Source organism: Pectinophora gossypiella, chromosome 4, assembly GCF_024362695.1.
Source record: "Pectinophora gossypiella chromosome 4, ilPecGoss1.1, whole genome shotgun sequence".
Classification (NCBI taxonomy): domain Eukaryota; kingdom Metazoa; phylum Arthropoda; class Insecta; order Lepidoptera; family Gelechiidae; genus Pectinophora; species Pectinophora gossypiella.
This window is the reverse complement of record NC_065407.1, coordinates 3,470,510-3,486,308: the sequence shown is the minus strand read 5'-3', so window position 1 is coordinate 3,486,308 and position 15,799 is coordinate 3,470,510. Positions and strand designations below refer to the sequence as shown.

Here is a 15,799-nt window from a genome sequence, read left to right as displayed (position 1 = left end):
ACGCTACTTCTACCACTAGACCACGAAGGCTGTCATCATCACTAATTTAAGAGCCACGCTCTTGTCGGTGTAGCATTCCTCTCCATGCTACTTTGTAGGGGAAAATAGGGCAGTGGTTTCCCTTTTGCCTTCCGCCCAGCAGTACTCTTGTCTGACGCGAGTGGGATGACGCCCAGAGTAGTCTATTTCAAAGTCGTACTAGGACTCCTGCCCTCCGGCTCTGAATAACACTAACAGGTTCCAGGTTACAGTCCCTGTGACTTGCCCCTTCTGTCCTGCATTGCCATACCGATGGCTCCTCCGCCTCTGAAAGCGTTGGAAATATAGAGGTGAAACGAAATATTTCATAAATGACTCATTTTGAATTGTCAATGTTTTGATTTGATATCGGAGTAATTTTTCCATGAGTGTGAGAAGCAGTACGCAAAACGTGATTGTAGCCGTTTTACGATTTCCTTTACTTCGCTGATTGCACGTACCTACAACATTGTTGCTACTTCGTGTTCCTAATCTGAGACTTTCTTTAGCGATAGAAATTGAAATACTTGAACGTCAAATACACTAGGACTTCATCATCACCAGCCCATTAACGTCCCCACTGCTGGGGCAAAGGCCTTCCTTATGGATGGATAGATCGGGCCTTAAACCACCACGCGGGCCCAGTGCGGATTGGTGGTTATTAACGACTGCTAATGCAGCCGGGACCAACGGCTTAACGTGCCTTCCGAAGCACACTAGGACTTATATTGACCAAATTGGAGATGTCCTTAGAAAAGGTTTAGTACGATCTACTCTGAACCGTCGTGCGTGTATGAAGCGATTGATGAATGTGAAGGAAGCAAGAGAAGTGTGTCAGGATCGAAGCAAATGGAATTTTATAGTCTCTGCTTACCCCGGTGGGAAATAGGTGTGAGTTTATGTATGTATGTATGAACGTTAAATGCTTCTACGCTTTAGCCAATTTGCGACGATAATGAAAAGCGAAAGTGTAGGTAATCGCATAAATGTATACGATTGACATTTATTTATTTTTATTTCACGATTACACTACATTACAGTGCAGTGTTGCCAATGCACCGCTTTCTTATTTTTATTTGACGTGACTTCAAATACGTTCTCTCGTGTATTTATATACCATGCGCCTCTGCTTACCCCCTAAGGGATACAGGCGTGTTTGTGGTTATGTTATTTACATGTCACCTAGATTAAAAGTGCTAGAAGCATAGAGCAACACGAACCTCGGCTAGAAATCACCTTCACTAATGAAACTAAATATCGGTCTGAACCATGAAAATATTTGACAACTTGCGCCGCGCAAGCGCGTGAGATTCAACATGAGCTGACAGTATTGTCAGCCATTATTAGCCAACAGACATTATTACAATAACAAAATAAAATAATAACATCATGTTCATGATGTAGTGTTATTGACATCATGTAAAATCTAGACACAATAATTTTCACGATTTTCCTTTCAAAATTCGTCAGGCGTGAACTTGTGTTTTTCATACTTCCATGGTTTCCGTTTTTCTATTTTAATGTAAGTTGGATTCACTATAAAACTTCGTTCAATAGCGTTGAACAGATAAATGATTAAGTTCGTCAATTAAGTGCACAAGTAATCTGATTCGGCAATCTGATAAGTACAATAAATGTAGTAATACTTATAATCCGAGCGAAACAAGTACCTCTTTACAATAATATTCAGTATACTTTAATCAATATTCCTATGGAAAATGGCTGCTAGTTCTCTATTGATTGATTGCGGCTCTGCCCTCCCCATTAAGGATCACTGTCGTAAATTATTACCCGACTGCGCGAAGCAGAAGTAAGCTAAGAGTAATAATAACAATATTTATTATACATTTTAGCTTTGGAGCCGTGGTAGCCTCGTTGGTAAAACGCTTGCCTCTCACTTTGAGGTCGCAGGTTCGAATCCAGCACAGGCCTAAACCAATGATTGTAGAATTTGTTTTCGAGTTCATGTTTGGATCATAAATGATTATCATGTTCTCAGCGGTGAAGAAAAACATCGTGAGGAAACCCACATTCTCGAGAACTTCATTTTCGGAGGTATTTGACCTAACCTGTATTGGGCTGGTTTTCCCTTCGCGGGTTGGAAGGTGAGATAGGCAGTCGCTTCTGTATGAGACAAGACCTGTCAAATCTTCAGGTTAGGTAAGCGGATCCTGTGAAAAACGGGACAATGCTAGGGGAATAGTGAGCCTATTGCATTCCTATTTCCCTTTTGTTTTGTATTCCTCGTGTGTACAATAAACTTTTTGTTATGTTGTATTATGTTATGTAGACAATATTTACATTACAATGTTTACATTACAAGCACGTGCTATAGATAACTCTTGACTTGAGCAGCTTCCTAGACACGAGTGCAGCACGAATTGCACGATGCAGCAACAATGTTGTTATCAGAAAATGCATTAATTTGATAAACAGCTTTTGATTATCATACTCGATTTGTGGGTGGATGACCACTTCGTGACGTCACTTGAAAGTGTCACGCATGTAAACTTCTGGATTGTAAGTTAACAATATTAAATACATAAAAGAAGTGGTCACGGTAGAAATGGCTTAAATTTATAATAGACGTAAGTAATCACAACCAGTCTATATATGAGAACGTTTTGGAACGGAAGTGGCAAAACCACTGCGCTTGAGGCTGCGTTTCCATTGACGCGGAGCTGTGCGGAGACGAGCGGAGATGTGCAGGAATCGACCAATCACCGTGAGGGAGAGAGTGACAGAGCGTCTTCGTTTTTCGCTCTCTCGAACGCTGTGATTGGTCAAATCCGCACATCACCGCTCTTCTCCGCCCATCTCCGCGTCAGTAGAAACCCGACCTATCCCTTTTTTTCCCCGCTCACTTGTTTGCTGTGACGTAAGCGCCCCTCATTTGTGGCAGTGTCGCCCCCTACTTATCCGTAACTCAGTCCAACGCTTTATTAATTTAAATGTACTTACAAAAATGATTAATATTACGACCTGACTATTTACTGAATATTTTTTTATTAATTAATCGGGAGCGACAACAACTAAAACATAATTCATGAAAATGCTTGTCTAAAAGTGCGGAATAGAGGTTGTGTCTCGTCCAATATTACGGGTTATCTGTGAGGCAATATGTCTTAAAATATTATAATCAATACAAAAATCTTATGAAATCGAATTGCTTCCAATTATAATGTTGCAAATGTAAGAAGATCCGTGCTTTGGGCACGATAAGCAGTCGGTAGGTAGGACCTATTTAGCTAAGTATGTAGTTGTTACACGAGCCATATCAGGGGCCTATGGCGCCTCAATAACAACCCCGACACTAGAGTTGATGAGGGTATTGATCTCATAATTCGCACGAGGAAAGAAGAATCTCGGTTACCCTACAGAGTAGTTAGGTAGGTATACAAAAGTTCCTTCAAGAGACTTCTAAATAAAAATATAAGTTTAAAAACTAAAACCCGACTATGGAAAAATCACGCTTTAAAAAGTACGAAACAAGAAAATTTGCCACGGCTATCTACCAAACGTCTATTCGGAAGAATGTCCCTGTACCTGAATATATCTATTTTTCTCTGTTTCATACTTTTTAAAGCATGATTTTTCCGTTTATGTCGTCTAGAGGGCGCCACATTGATTTTAGCGCGACGTCACATAGCACTTTAACCACCGGACAATCAAATCGCTTCTAGTGACACCTCATTTTTTTTAATTCTGACTGGTGGTTTAGAAGTTAGGTTGGAACAGACGTGCAACTGCATATACACATACATACATACATACGTACATATATGGATACCTACATATATACACAGCGGTCAAACACATAACCCTCCCCTTTGCAGTCGGGTAAAAAGTAAAAGAAAGTCCGATATTTTCAAATATTTATAACATTAAAGACGGCGATACGGTTCACCATCTATCACGTTGGTCTAACAGAAAGTTTGGTGAAGCGTGGATACTTAGTTCATCTTGTGATGGATGTACCTCTGACTACCCCAATTGGGAAATCGTTGTGAGCTTATGCCTTATACCGCTCAACGTTTATAAAGTTTGTTAATTTTAATGGTGACGAATCACCGTTATTCATCAGTAATAGTGGCCAATTCGGTGAAAGGCGATGCATCGTTCGAGGACGCCCGCGTGTTAACGCCAAATGCCAGCTACTTCTTTCTATTACAAAGCAGTGTTACATACTTACATAATATAAACTTATGTTCTTAATCTCTAACGGGGTTTGGCAGAGCTGTAAGTAATCAGAAGATAACTTGCAGTCGACATCGATTCACAGTCAATTGGATGGTTCAATGGCGGTTTCCGTGGTACATTGGTTGAGCATTGGGCTCACATTGTGGAGGTCCCGGGTTCGAATCCCAGTGCGAACTTAACACAAAAATTACTGTTAAACAGGTAATTACTTTTAACGACATTACAGGCTGATCACCTGATTGTCCAAAAGTAAGTCGATCCGTGTTTCGTGCTTATTACTTACTGATGTAAGCACATAAGTCATGTCAGGGGCCTTTGGCGGCTCAATAGTAACCCTGACACCAGGGTTGATGAGGTTGGTAGTCCACCACACAGCCCACACGATAGAAGAAGATGTTAAATAATAATGTAACTAACCACAATCACAAAAATCACTTTGTAACTCTTTGTGGGCCCTAGCTTGGTTAGGACATTGCAGGCTGATCACCCCATTGTCCGAAAGTAAGATGATCCGTGCCTTGAAGGACACGTTAAGCAGTCGATCGGGTGGTCGGGCGGGGGGTATTAACTAAAGCAAATATGTAGTCATTACATGAGCCATGTCAAGGGCTTTTGGCGACACAATAGTACCTAACCCTGACACCAGGGTTGACGAGATCGGTTCATGATCTCACAAACCACACGAGACAAGAATAAGCTATCTTCTTGTTTCTATAAAGGTAATACAAGTAAGTAGATCACTTGGTACTCCGCGCCTTTCAACCTGATTAAAAGGAAAGAGTACAATAAAGGTGAAACTGGCTAAATAGAACTTACTTTCAGCTGCGAGGATTTCGTAGCGTAGGTACTGTCAAAGAATATTTTTTATTCCACTTGATTCACTAAAATTCTCAAATCTTACACCGACGAGGGCAATGGTTAATTTACCTAAATCCATGTTGGCAATAGTACTATTCTGAGTAGTGGTAATTTTGGCATAATAGATATTATTAAAACACATAATGACGGGTTCTTGCCGTGTTAAATCAAGTATCTGAGACTGTTGCAAGTGCATCTTCAGTTATACCACGATCATAGTATTACTGTGTCGAAAATCAGAAATCAGAATCATTTATTCAACGTATTATCATGGATAAACTTGTTGAAGGTCAATGTAACATTATTTGAATTTGCGTCATTTCGCAAGGTGTTATGGCTGAGGAGAAGAAATGACAAGAAACTGCAACAGCAACACATCTTTTAAAACCAATGATGGTATAATTACAAGTTATTTAATAACTAGAGGAAGACATTTTTATCATTTAGGTAGTCATTAATCTTATAGATAATAAGCTTTTTTACATAAAGTAAGCTTCACATGAGCTTTAAATTTATTAATATGGAAAGTGTTATATTTCCGTAGTAGATATTCCCCCCCCCCCCCCCACACACACACACACACACATACACACCAAATCCCCCAAGCAACACAATAATCACATTACATACAACTCATTTTCTCCACATTTCACAGGCACATTAGTTCCCGATATAAAACCTATTTCGGGTTGTTTAACATTTTATTTGCAGACTTCTAAAGAGTTCTCGCCTACGATTCTAAAAATAGCCTAAATGTCAGTAAGCATGCGTAATGTAGTCCAATTTATTCTATTAGAATGTTTTCAAGCAAGATTAATGGCTGTTGGCCATTCATACATTTATTTCACATACGTACAGTAATAGTTATACGGGAAATTAGGATTCACCAAATAGTGATTAATTGTCTACCAGGCCCGTGTGTGGTACAAATCTATTAGAAATCCGGGTTAGAGCAACTGGTTTTTAGATGAATTGGCATATGAAGCCGGATTCATTGCGAGGCATATGCCTCGCACGCCATGCGCCGCACGCCTCGCAATGTGTACCGAGTTAGCATGCATATTCGAGGCTAGCATGTATAAAGCATAGCAAGGCGTACGGCGTAAGGGGCACATGCCTCGCCATTATTTTATTCGCCCAGACTTGAAACAGTGGAACATACATTTAATGATTTTCGATTAATAATTTAGGAAGATATTTCGAGATGTTTCTAATTAGCGAATTTATGTGGAATAATTAACCAATTAATACACGATCGGCACAAAAGCTTGAGACTAAATTACTAATTATCATCTTGTCGAACGTAAATTATACAATTATAAGAAAATTTGGTAACTTTGATGTGGAACCGATGTGTTTTTGATGTTAAACTGGTTGTTTCATATCTCCTCTCGTTAGCGAGAAAACGTACGTTGTTGTATAACAAATATAATAATATAAGGGACTCAAGCCAAGCTTGCAAACGATTATGACAATAGGCTAATTTCCAATTAGTCAAAAAAGCAACTTTTTACTAAACACGAAATTATTATGGAATTTGTAAGAAAAATGCAACCTGTGACGTCATAGAAAAACGAAAAATAAATTGCCGCACTTATGTTTACTACTACTCATCATCATCAATTTAAGAGCCACGCTCTTGTCGGTGTAGCATTTTCCATTCCAGTCTATCAAAGGCCAATTCCTTGACTTTCCTATAAGACACGACGTTAACCTTTTCTTTAATCTGTTCCATGTAAGCTCTTCTTGGTCTTCCCCTTCCTCTCTTTCCTTCTAGCTTTCCTTCTATGATGTTTTTAATGAATTCGTCGTGTCTTATTAGGTGTCCAATCATCTTGCCTCTTCTGTCCTCAATAATTCTCAGTATTTGTCTCTTTTCCCTTACTCTTACTAGCACTTCCTCATTTGTAACCCTTTCTGTCCAACTTATTCTTTCCATCCTCCTCCAACACCACATTTCAAAGGCCTCGAGTTACTACTACTAGAAAATGTAAATTGTTACTAGCAATACATTTATTTTATTCTTATTCTTACTATCGTGTGGGTTGTGAGGTGGATGATTGAGCCGCCAAAGGCCCCTGACGTGATTATTACATTTTTCTTAATTAAAATTCATAACTAAGTTAAATAGAAAAAAAAGAAAAAGTTTTTTGTCACTTTTAGATTTATCTTTATTTAGTCATCAGAATTTCATAATTTATCTTTGACCTAGTAAACTACTCAATCGACAGTGACAGTGGTAAAAATATATGGTATTGATTGCTGTGGTTTCTGTCCTGTGTTGAATCAATGTACCTGACTTTCTGTGTCTGTCGCGTCCGGAAGTAATAAATGTTTCTTTCTTTCTTTCTATTGGCATCTTATGTCTTGAAACTTAGCTAAGGTAGTCCAAAGTAATTACTACCCCATATTATAGATTAAGTAACATAACATAATACTGCGGAAGGCAAGAGGGAAACCACTGCCCTATTTTTTCCCTAAAAAGTAGCAATCATGCTGCACCGACAAGAGCGTGACTCTTAAATTAGTGATGATGAACATAATGGAACTCTGGATTTATAGAATTTCAATTCCTGAATGAACCTGCAACCGTGAATAAAATCGGAATTAAAACCAAAACTAACGCACAATGGTTCCGATTGGTTCTAACCGCTTGTTAAACTTAAAACACATTATTATTCCGTATTACAACACAATGTGTACGACCCAGTAATTACGACTACAATTTAATGAGTTAATCAAGCATTTCCGATAAATATTCAACGGTTTAACTGTAAAAACTGCACACCATCTTGATTCTACATACAGGGTGTTAGTGTCATCGTAACGAATACTGAGGGGGATGATTCAGCTCCTGATTCTGAGTTAATATCAAGTGAATTTTTAATTCCATACTTTTGTCATCGTAAATGCCACTTGATATTAACTCAGAATAATGAGCTGAATCATCCCCTCACTATTCGTTACGATGTCACTTACACCCCGTATGCAGAATCAAGATGGTGTGCAAGTACTGGTAGCCATACGAGTACCTATGGGTGCTAATAGGGGATGATTCAGATCATGAGTTGATTGATATCAATTGGATTTACCTGTAGTAAAATTCATGATTTTTTTTGTTATATTTTAATTATTTTCAGTTTCATACTTTTGGGACAGAAAATTCCACATGATATCAACTCATTATCTTGGCTTGAATAATTCTTCAAAATTTTCGTTACGATGTCATTAACATCCTGTATATTAATACATTATTATGTAGTCAAGTGCATTACTGCTCTTTACCGGTCAACCAGCAGTTACTGCGAGTGTTGGTGTTATATGAACTGAATGATTTAATTTTGAATGTTTTTTTTTAAACGAATTTATTTATAATACTCAGTCGAAGCGCTGACGCCTCTATATAGTAGCTATTAGCACAGTGGTTCCCAATGTTGTCTGGGTCGCAAGTAGTCGCAACCCATATGCGAAGTTTACAAATGCGGGCCACACCTCTAAGAAATTTAACCGTTACTACTATGAAGGAGGAACTTTTCGAATTACAAACGAAGTTTTTACCGGCCGTTGATTCGGTCAGTTGATGTGTCGTTCCACAGACAAAGCCCACTCACACTGATGGTGTAGGGTGGGCGGGTGACCCATAGTTTGGGAAACTCTGTTCTAGCATATAAAAATTCCCTTACTGTCTTTAACGTAATCTCGAAATGAAATCAACTGTTCCAACTGACCCAAACAATTTTAATTGTATATCATTAAAAACTTAGATGAGATATAAATATAAAACAAGAAGCGGTTAAACATGCTGGTATGTAATCTTGAATTCAAATTCTACCGAGTGCAGTAATGGGTTAATTAAGTATTGCTCATGAAATCGCTTCCTCTTGTGTGAGTCTCCGGCTGGAACGTTGTGGGAAGTGTTCGCGCCAAGCGCATGCGTGACTACGCGTAAACACATTTTTTGGTCCTAGTCTAACATAACATACCATCACGCTTGTATCCCCCAAAGGGTAGGCAGAGGTGTATAGTACACCCACTTCTCGCCAGCTATATCTAAGTCCCATGTAACAGGGGGCGAGCCCATAGCCATTAACTGGGCACAAATCCTAGAAACGACGTGATATCAATTATCCACAATCAAAACATGAATTCGAACTCATACAGTCGAATTCAGTGGTTTAGGGAGTGAGCCAAATATTTTTCCACTCAGACGACGCCCTGAGCCGAGATTCGCGCCCAACTTGGCACCTTCAGGCCTGTTGTCTAAAACGTTGTAACGGGTGACAGCCTTCAGCGCTCCCCGTTTATCCGGCCAAGTAGTTAATGCCATCTGCGGCAAATCTACAATAAGTCACGTCAAAAAAAGGCAGCAGTAGCCCAGTTAGTAGAAAGATAAAACATGAAAAAGAAAACATAAATAAATAGCCTATATACTAAGTAGCAGTAATTCACTTAGCAATGTAAATAGTGGTTATAAGATTCGACGATTTTATGTATTTATTGTAAATAATGCGAGCAATGGAGAGAGCTATGCTCGGTATTTCCCTGCTCGATCGAATCAGAAATGAGGAGATCCGCAGGAGAACTAAAATCACCGATATAGCTCGGAGAATTGCAAAGCTGAAGTGGCAGTGGGCAGGACACATAGCGAGGAGAACCGATGGCCGATGGGGCGGAAAAGTTCTAGAATGGCGACCACGTGTCGGACGACGCTCAGTGGGTAGGCCCGCTACAAGGTGGACCGACGATCTGGTGAAGGTCGCGGGAAGCCGCTGGATGCGGGCAGCGCAGGACCGATCGTCGTACAGATCCTTGGGGGAGGCCTATGCCCAGCAGTGGGCGTCGTACGGCTGATGATGATGATGTATTTATTGTGTATGATGTCACTGTGGTCCTGTTTCTCAATCGGGAAGCGCCGGTTCGAACCCCGGTTCCGGGTTTGCACCAATGAGCTATTAATTTAATTTATTTTGCGCATATAAAAGTAAGTGCGCAGTGCAAACAAATGTCAAATAGCAATATTGCTTTCTTAGATGAATTGCTTCGATGTGGCCATTTTAACCCCCCAGTTTTCACTAACACAGTTGGCTCGGCCATTACCTATAAACGGCTATATGGCTACCTGTCACATTGGCCTAACAGAAAGCTCGGTGAGGCGTGGGTACTTCGTTCATCTTGCAATGACTACCCAAATAAATAATAATAAAATAATAATAAAAAAGTTTATTTAGGTAAAATCTACGACACACATATACATTTACAACATTAAAATATACACACATTAACATTAAATGGGAATATAGTAATGAGCTTATGTTATGTTAATGTGTACAGTCATGAGCAATATCACGTACCCACTTTAGAACCCTGTCGCACTATCATATTTGACATTTAATGAGGCTTATGGTTTAATTTGTCAGAAAAGTTAATGTGACATGGTTGCAAAGTGTATACATATTAGTACTCGTGACCGTATGTTTCTGAACTTGCAGACATGGAAGACGAGTGCTACCCCACAATCCCGGCGAGCGCGTGGAGTCGGCGGCGCTGTAGCGAGCCTGAGGTGAAGGCCGAGCCGAAGTCGGAGCCCGAGTCCCCCGCCTCCTCCTGCCCCCCGTCGCCCACGCCCAACGCGCCCCTCACACATCTTGACTACGTTATTGACCACACGGTAAACACTTGTCCATGTTTCCAGCTAGCAGGTGTCGACTCAGGAGCTGCCGAAGTATCAAACGTCAACTACAGCGTTGGTTGAAGCTGTCGCTTGTTTATTTATTTTGCTATAAGTGTAAAATTAAAACCCGACTTTAAAAAAGTCACGCTCTAAACGAGAAAGTATGAAACCAGAAAATATTTTTCTAGAATTCTTCCGAATATTGATGTTTACAAGATAGCCGCGGTCGTATTCCTTGTTAAGCAAACTCTTAAGACAGATTAGCCTATAACCACCGGAAAATCAAGACGAATCTAGTGACACCTTATTTGTTAAATTCTGATGAGTGGTTTAGAAGTTAGGAGGGAACAGACGTACATACACATTATAGCTGTCAAACACATAACTCTTCGTTTTGCTTCACCGCTTCGGGTAAAAATTAGGCAACGCGTGCCCACTTGTTAGATTCCCAAATTCAGAACCTCCTTCTTTTTTGAAGTCTCAAGTACAAATTGAAACAAACTATGTTAGTAATAATTTAAATTAAAAATATAATTAAAAATAATTCTCATTGGTTACCAAGACACAACCAGACACGATTGCCTCATGAAGTGTTTCAGTGTCCGCGAGTAATATCTAACAGCGACCATCTGTAGATGCTCTTGCTAATAAGGATGAGTGTTATTTCTAAGTAACTTAAGTAAATTAAATTCATCTTTTTTGGGGTTATGTATACGCTTTTACAATAAAATACCAGATAATATTTTGAATTATCTAGAAAATCAATTTAAAGCTCATGTGAAGCTTACTTCATGTAAAAAAGCTTATTATGATATTACATATTAATGATTGCCTAAATGATAAAAATGCCTGGTATTAAATGTGTTTCTCTAGTTATTAAATAACTTGTAATGTATACCTAAATTTTTTTCTTTATTTTTCATTTCTTCTCTGCCATAACATCTTGCGAAATGACGTAAATTCAAAAATGTTAAATTGACCTTCAACAAGCTTATCCATGATAATTACGTTGAATAAATGTTTCCTATTGTAATTAATCTCTGACTTAGCCAATTTCCTTATTGAAGAGGTAGTAAGCCCTTTGATAACAGCCAATCCCAATTGCCACAGTAACACGCCTAAAGAGCAATTACAATGCACAATAGCCTTACAAACAGAAACAAAATGGTACATAAACGAAAGGTACAAACTTACTCTATTTAAGCCATTTACATGGAAAAGAAATAATCACACCACTTATAAGTAATTTCCACTTAAGTACCTAATAAAAGTCCGCAAAATATGCATACGTACTATTATGTAAGTACACGCATACCTATTTTATTAAAGTCTTCTTATCGTGTGGGTTATGAGGTGGATAACCAACCTCATCAACCCTGGTGTCAGGGTTATTGTTGAGCGGCCAAAGGCCCCTGACATGTCTCATGTAACGAGTACATACTTACATCAGTGAGTAGTAACCGGGACCAAAGGGTCAACGTGTGTTCCGAAACACGGATCATCTTAGTGACGGACAATCAGGTGATCAGCCTGTAATGTCCTGACCAAACTAGGGATCACAAAGTGATTTTTGTGATATGTCCCCACCGGGTTTCGAACCCGGGGCATCCGGATCGTGAGACCAAAGCTCAACCACTGGAACACAGAGGCCGAATTAAAGTGATCATTCAACATAATCAGTCGTCAAACCTATTTTATTTTAGATTTTTTTAGTTTTTTTTAGTGCTTCTCCTATCCGACTAATGATCACGAAACGATTTTTTTTGTGTACCTATACGTCCATACGTGTTCCTGGGTAACAGTTCAGATTTGAAAGAGCAATTAAATAAGTCGTGAGAAAGAAGGTGCCAGAGCGGCCATCAAAGCGGTTTAACACCGATTATAAGTTTGACTAGTCACGTGAACCACGACGGGCCTATTCCTTTTCAATCTATCAAATCTGACCTCTCGTAGACAAAAAACTGAGGTCACTAAAGTTCATACAAAACCTACTTCGCAACTTTCTCTGTAAGCGTGTACTGCTCGGAAATTGTAAAGTAATTGACGCTGTTAAAGGAGTCTTCATATTTGAAGATGGTTTAAAATTTCAAATTGCTGCGTGTGTTTCTGGCTTTAATTTGCTACGAAATTGTTTCGAATGATGCGATTTAAAACATATTATTGTAATTGAATGCTTCAGAGCGCGGTCCAGTCTGAGCAACTTTTGGATGCATTCCAAGAGTTTCGGGTAAAAGACATTCACTATGGTCGAAAGGTTTTCACTTTTTAAACCATTTTGCACTCGCCTTGGCACTCGCCTGCGTGAGATCCAAGTCAATTATTTTGATAATTATAATACCTACAGGCGTAGTTTCTCCGAAAAACTGTATTCTAATTAAGCGTATGCAAAGTGCACGTTGCCGTATGCAAACCAATGTGTAACATGTACAAGTAGGTACACGCGAATGAATACTGAATTAAGTAAAATTCTACTGGCTAATGTAGTTCGAAACCCACAAAAGTGTATTCTTACTCAACTCACAAATAGACTTTTAAATAAATTTGTGTGTATCTTTTCATTCCACAACGGCCTCCGTGGTCCAGTGGTTGAACGTAGGGCTCACGATCCGGAGGTCCCGGGTTCGAATCCTGTGGGGACATATCACAAAAATCACTTTGGTATCCCTAGTTTGGTTAGGACATTACAGGCTGATCACCTGATTGTCCAAAAAGTAAGATGATCCGTGCTTCGGAAGGCACGTTAAGCCATAGGTCACGGTTACTACTTACTGATGTAAGTAAGTAGTCGTACATGAGCCATGTCAGGGGCCTTTGGCGGCTCAATTGTAACCCTGACACCAGGGTTGATGTGGTTGGTACTCCACCTCACAACCCACACGATATAAGAAGAAGATTCCAAAAGGAGGCTTACTTTGTGGCGAAATGTTCAAAATGGCAGAATTGATCCTTTAGATATAATTGATTCAAATTAAAATATATCTTTATTCATTAGGTAAGATAGTTACACTTTGAATCGTCATTTTTATATAACGAGCATATGTATATGCTGCAAAAAAAACCTCTGCACAGGACACTAGACATTCTTTAAAAAAATACTGTTGCTCTTTAGGTGTGTAATTTGGCTGCCTAATATCAGTTCCCAGACAGCTAATCCCATGCATTCATATCTTTTTCTACTCCTCTACTTTAATCTGGCATTTAAATAACCAAAAAGTCTAATATAAGTACATACATAATTAAACTCTTTGAAAAAGTGTACGCTCTATGGCCTATAAAAGCATTGTTTACAAAGTGTAACTGTACTATAATGTCGCCAAAAAAGCATTGTTGTTGTTTTTTTTTTTGACCTGGAAACTGGCACCTTTACTTTGTTTGGTGCCATAGATATACTATAAAAAAAGTATACATTTGTCGCCATTTTCCCGCGCGTTGGAAAATAAATTGGAAAATTTTTGTGTTTCGTTTAAAATTACGTCGTCGTAGAAAAAGTATTGTATGCAACGTTGTATAACTAGGTCAAAAAATGCTCGTGGCGTCTCTTATTGCGATGTTCGCCAAGGCTCACATCGCAACTCACGCCACTCGCATTTTTTGACCCTTCTTATACAACTGTTGCATAAAATACTATTATAATAACCTTTTTTACAAAGTTTCAGTTTAATTACTGTCTTAAAACTGTTCAAAGGTAAATTCTGAATGTCAATGGGAATCTTATTGTAAAAACGTATACTGTGTCTCTTAAAAGATTTAGTGATTTAACAGGGATGACCAATAATAACCATGTAAACCTTGAACTGTACACTGTTTCCAGCTCTTTAACCACGCGTTGTCTTATTCTAGACGGGAACAATCCACATGCCACAAGCAGTCCTCCAGAAGGTGGGCGCGGCAGGGGTGCCACAGCTGCTGCTGAGCGCGGCTCCTCGCCTCGCGACCTCGCTCACCTCCAACAAGCTGTCCATCAAGGTCACCAGCTCGGGCACTTCAGGTCAGTAAACAAAGTGTTCTTCTTCTATCGTGTGGGTTGATGAGATTGGTACTCCAACCTCCTGGTGTCAGGGTTACTATTGAGCCGCCAAAGGCCCCTGACATAGCTCATGTAACGAGTACTTACTTACATTAGTAAGTAGTAACCGGAACCAACGGCTTAACGTGCCTTCCGAAGCACGGACCGTCTTACTTTTGGACAATCTGGTGATTAGCCAGTAATGTCCTTACCAAACTAGGGACCACAAAGTATTTTTTGTGATATGTCTCCACCGGGAATCGAACTCGGGAGCTCCGGATCGTGAGCCCAACTCTCAACCACTGGACCATGGAAGTCGTTAATTAACACAAAATGTTAATTAACTATCTTACACGCGTTTCCAGATCACAACTACAATTTTCTCCCCCATCATCTTTTCAGGTTTCAACCTGCCGCCCACCCCGCCGTCGTCACTGTCTTCGTCGGACAGCGAGGGTGCCCTGTCCCCGGCGCACGAGGCGTCGGCCGCGCCGCCCGCGCCCCCCGCGCCCGCCAGGCGCACACACCTCTATGTCTCCCATCACTCAAGACAGCCTATCAATACGCCGCTAATTAGCAGCCAACCGGTAACAATGCAGTTTATACGCCATTTAAATTAGCTTCATTAGAACGAGAGCAGGAAAATTAATTGAAATTCAGGAAGACGTACTTACCTACGGTTTTAACAGCTGCTTTTGTATTCAACCTACCTATAGAAATGTAAAATTTGTATCAATTACGTTATGGTTTCTTTTGCGTTAACAATAGCAGTCATATACATATCGGTGATAGGAATAGATCGGGAAAATGATCACACGTCGTGGACCTAGTTTTATAGTGATGTAGATTTTAATAAAATTGGAAATACTTATCTAAATTGACCATCATCATCAATTTAAGAGCCACGCTCTTGTCGGTGTAGCATTTTCCGAATACTCTCCATGCTACTTTTTAGGGAAAAATAGGGCAGTGGTTTCCCTCTTGCCTTCCGCCCCGCAGTACTCTGTCTGACGCGAGTGGGATGGCGCCCAGAGTAGTCTATTACA

General features: G+C 39.7%; 1 protein-coding gene across 1 annotated transcript in view; it reads left to right on the top strand.

Moving 5' to 3' along the window:
- Window positions 1–15,799, top strand: part of LOC126366296 (cyclic AMP response element-binding protein A) — a 147,463-nt gene that overhangs the window by 129,067 nt on the left and 2,597 nt on the right. Inside the window, exons 3-5 of the mRNA XM_050009389.1 lie at window positions 10,566–10,744; window positions 14,588–14,735; window positions 15,156–15,340. Coding sequence (XP_049865346.1) covers window positions 10,566–10,744; window positions 14,588–14,735; window positions 15,156–15,340 — 512 coding nt within the window. The remainder of the gene's footprint in view (window positions 1–10,565; window positions 10,745–14,587; window positions 14,736–15,155; window positions 15,341–15,799) is intronic.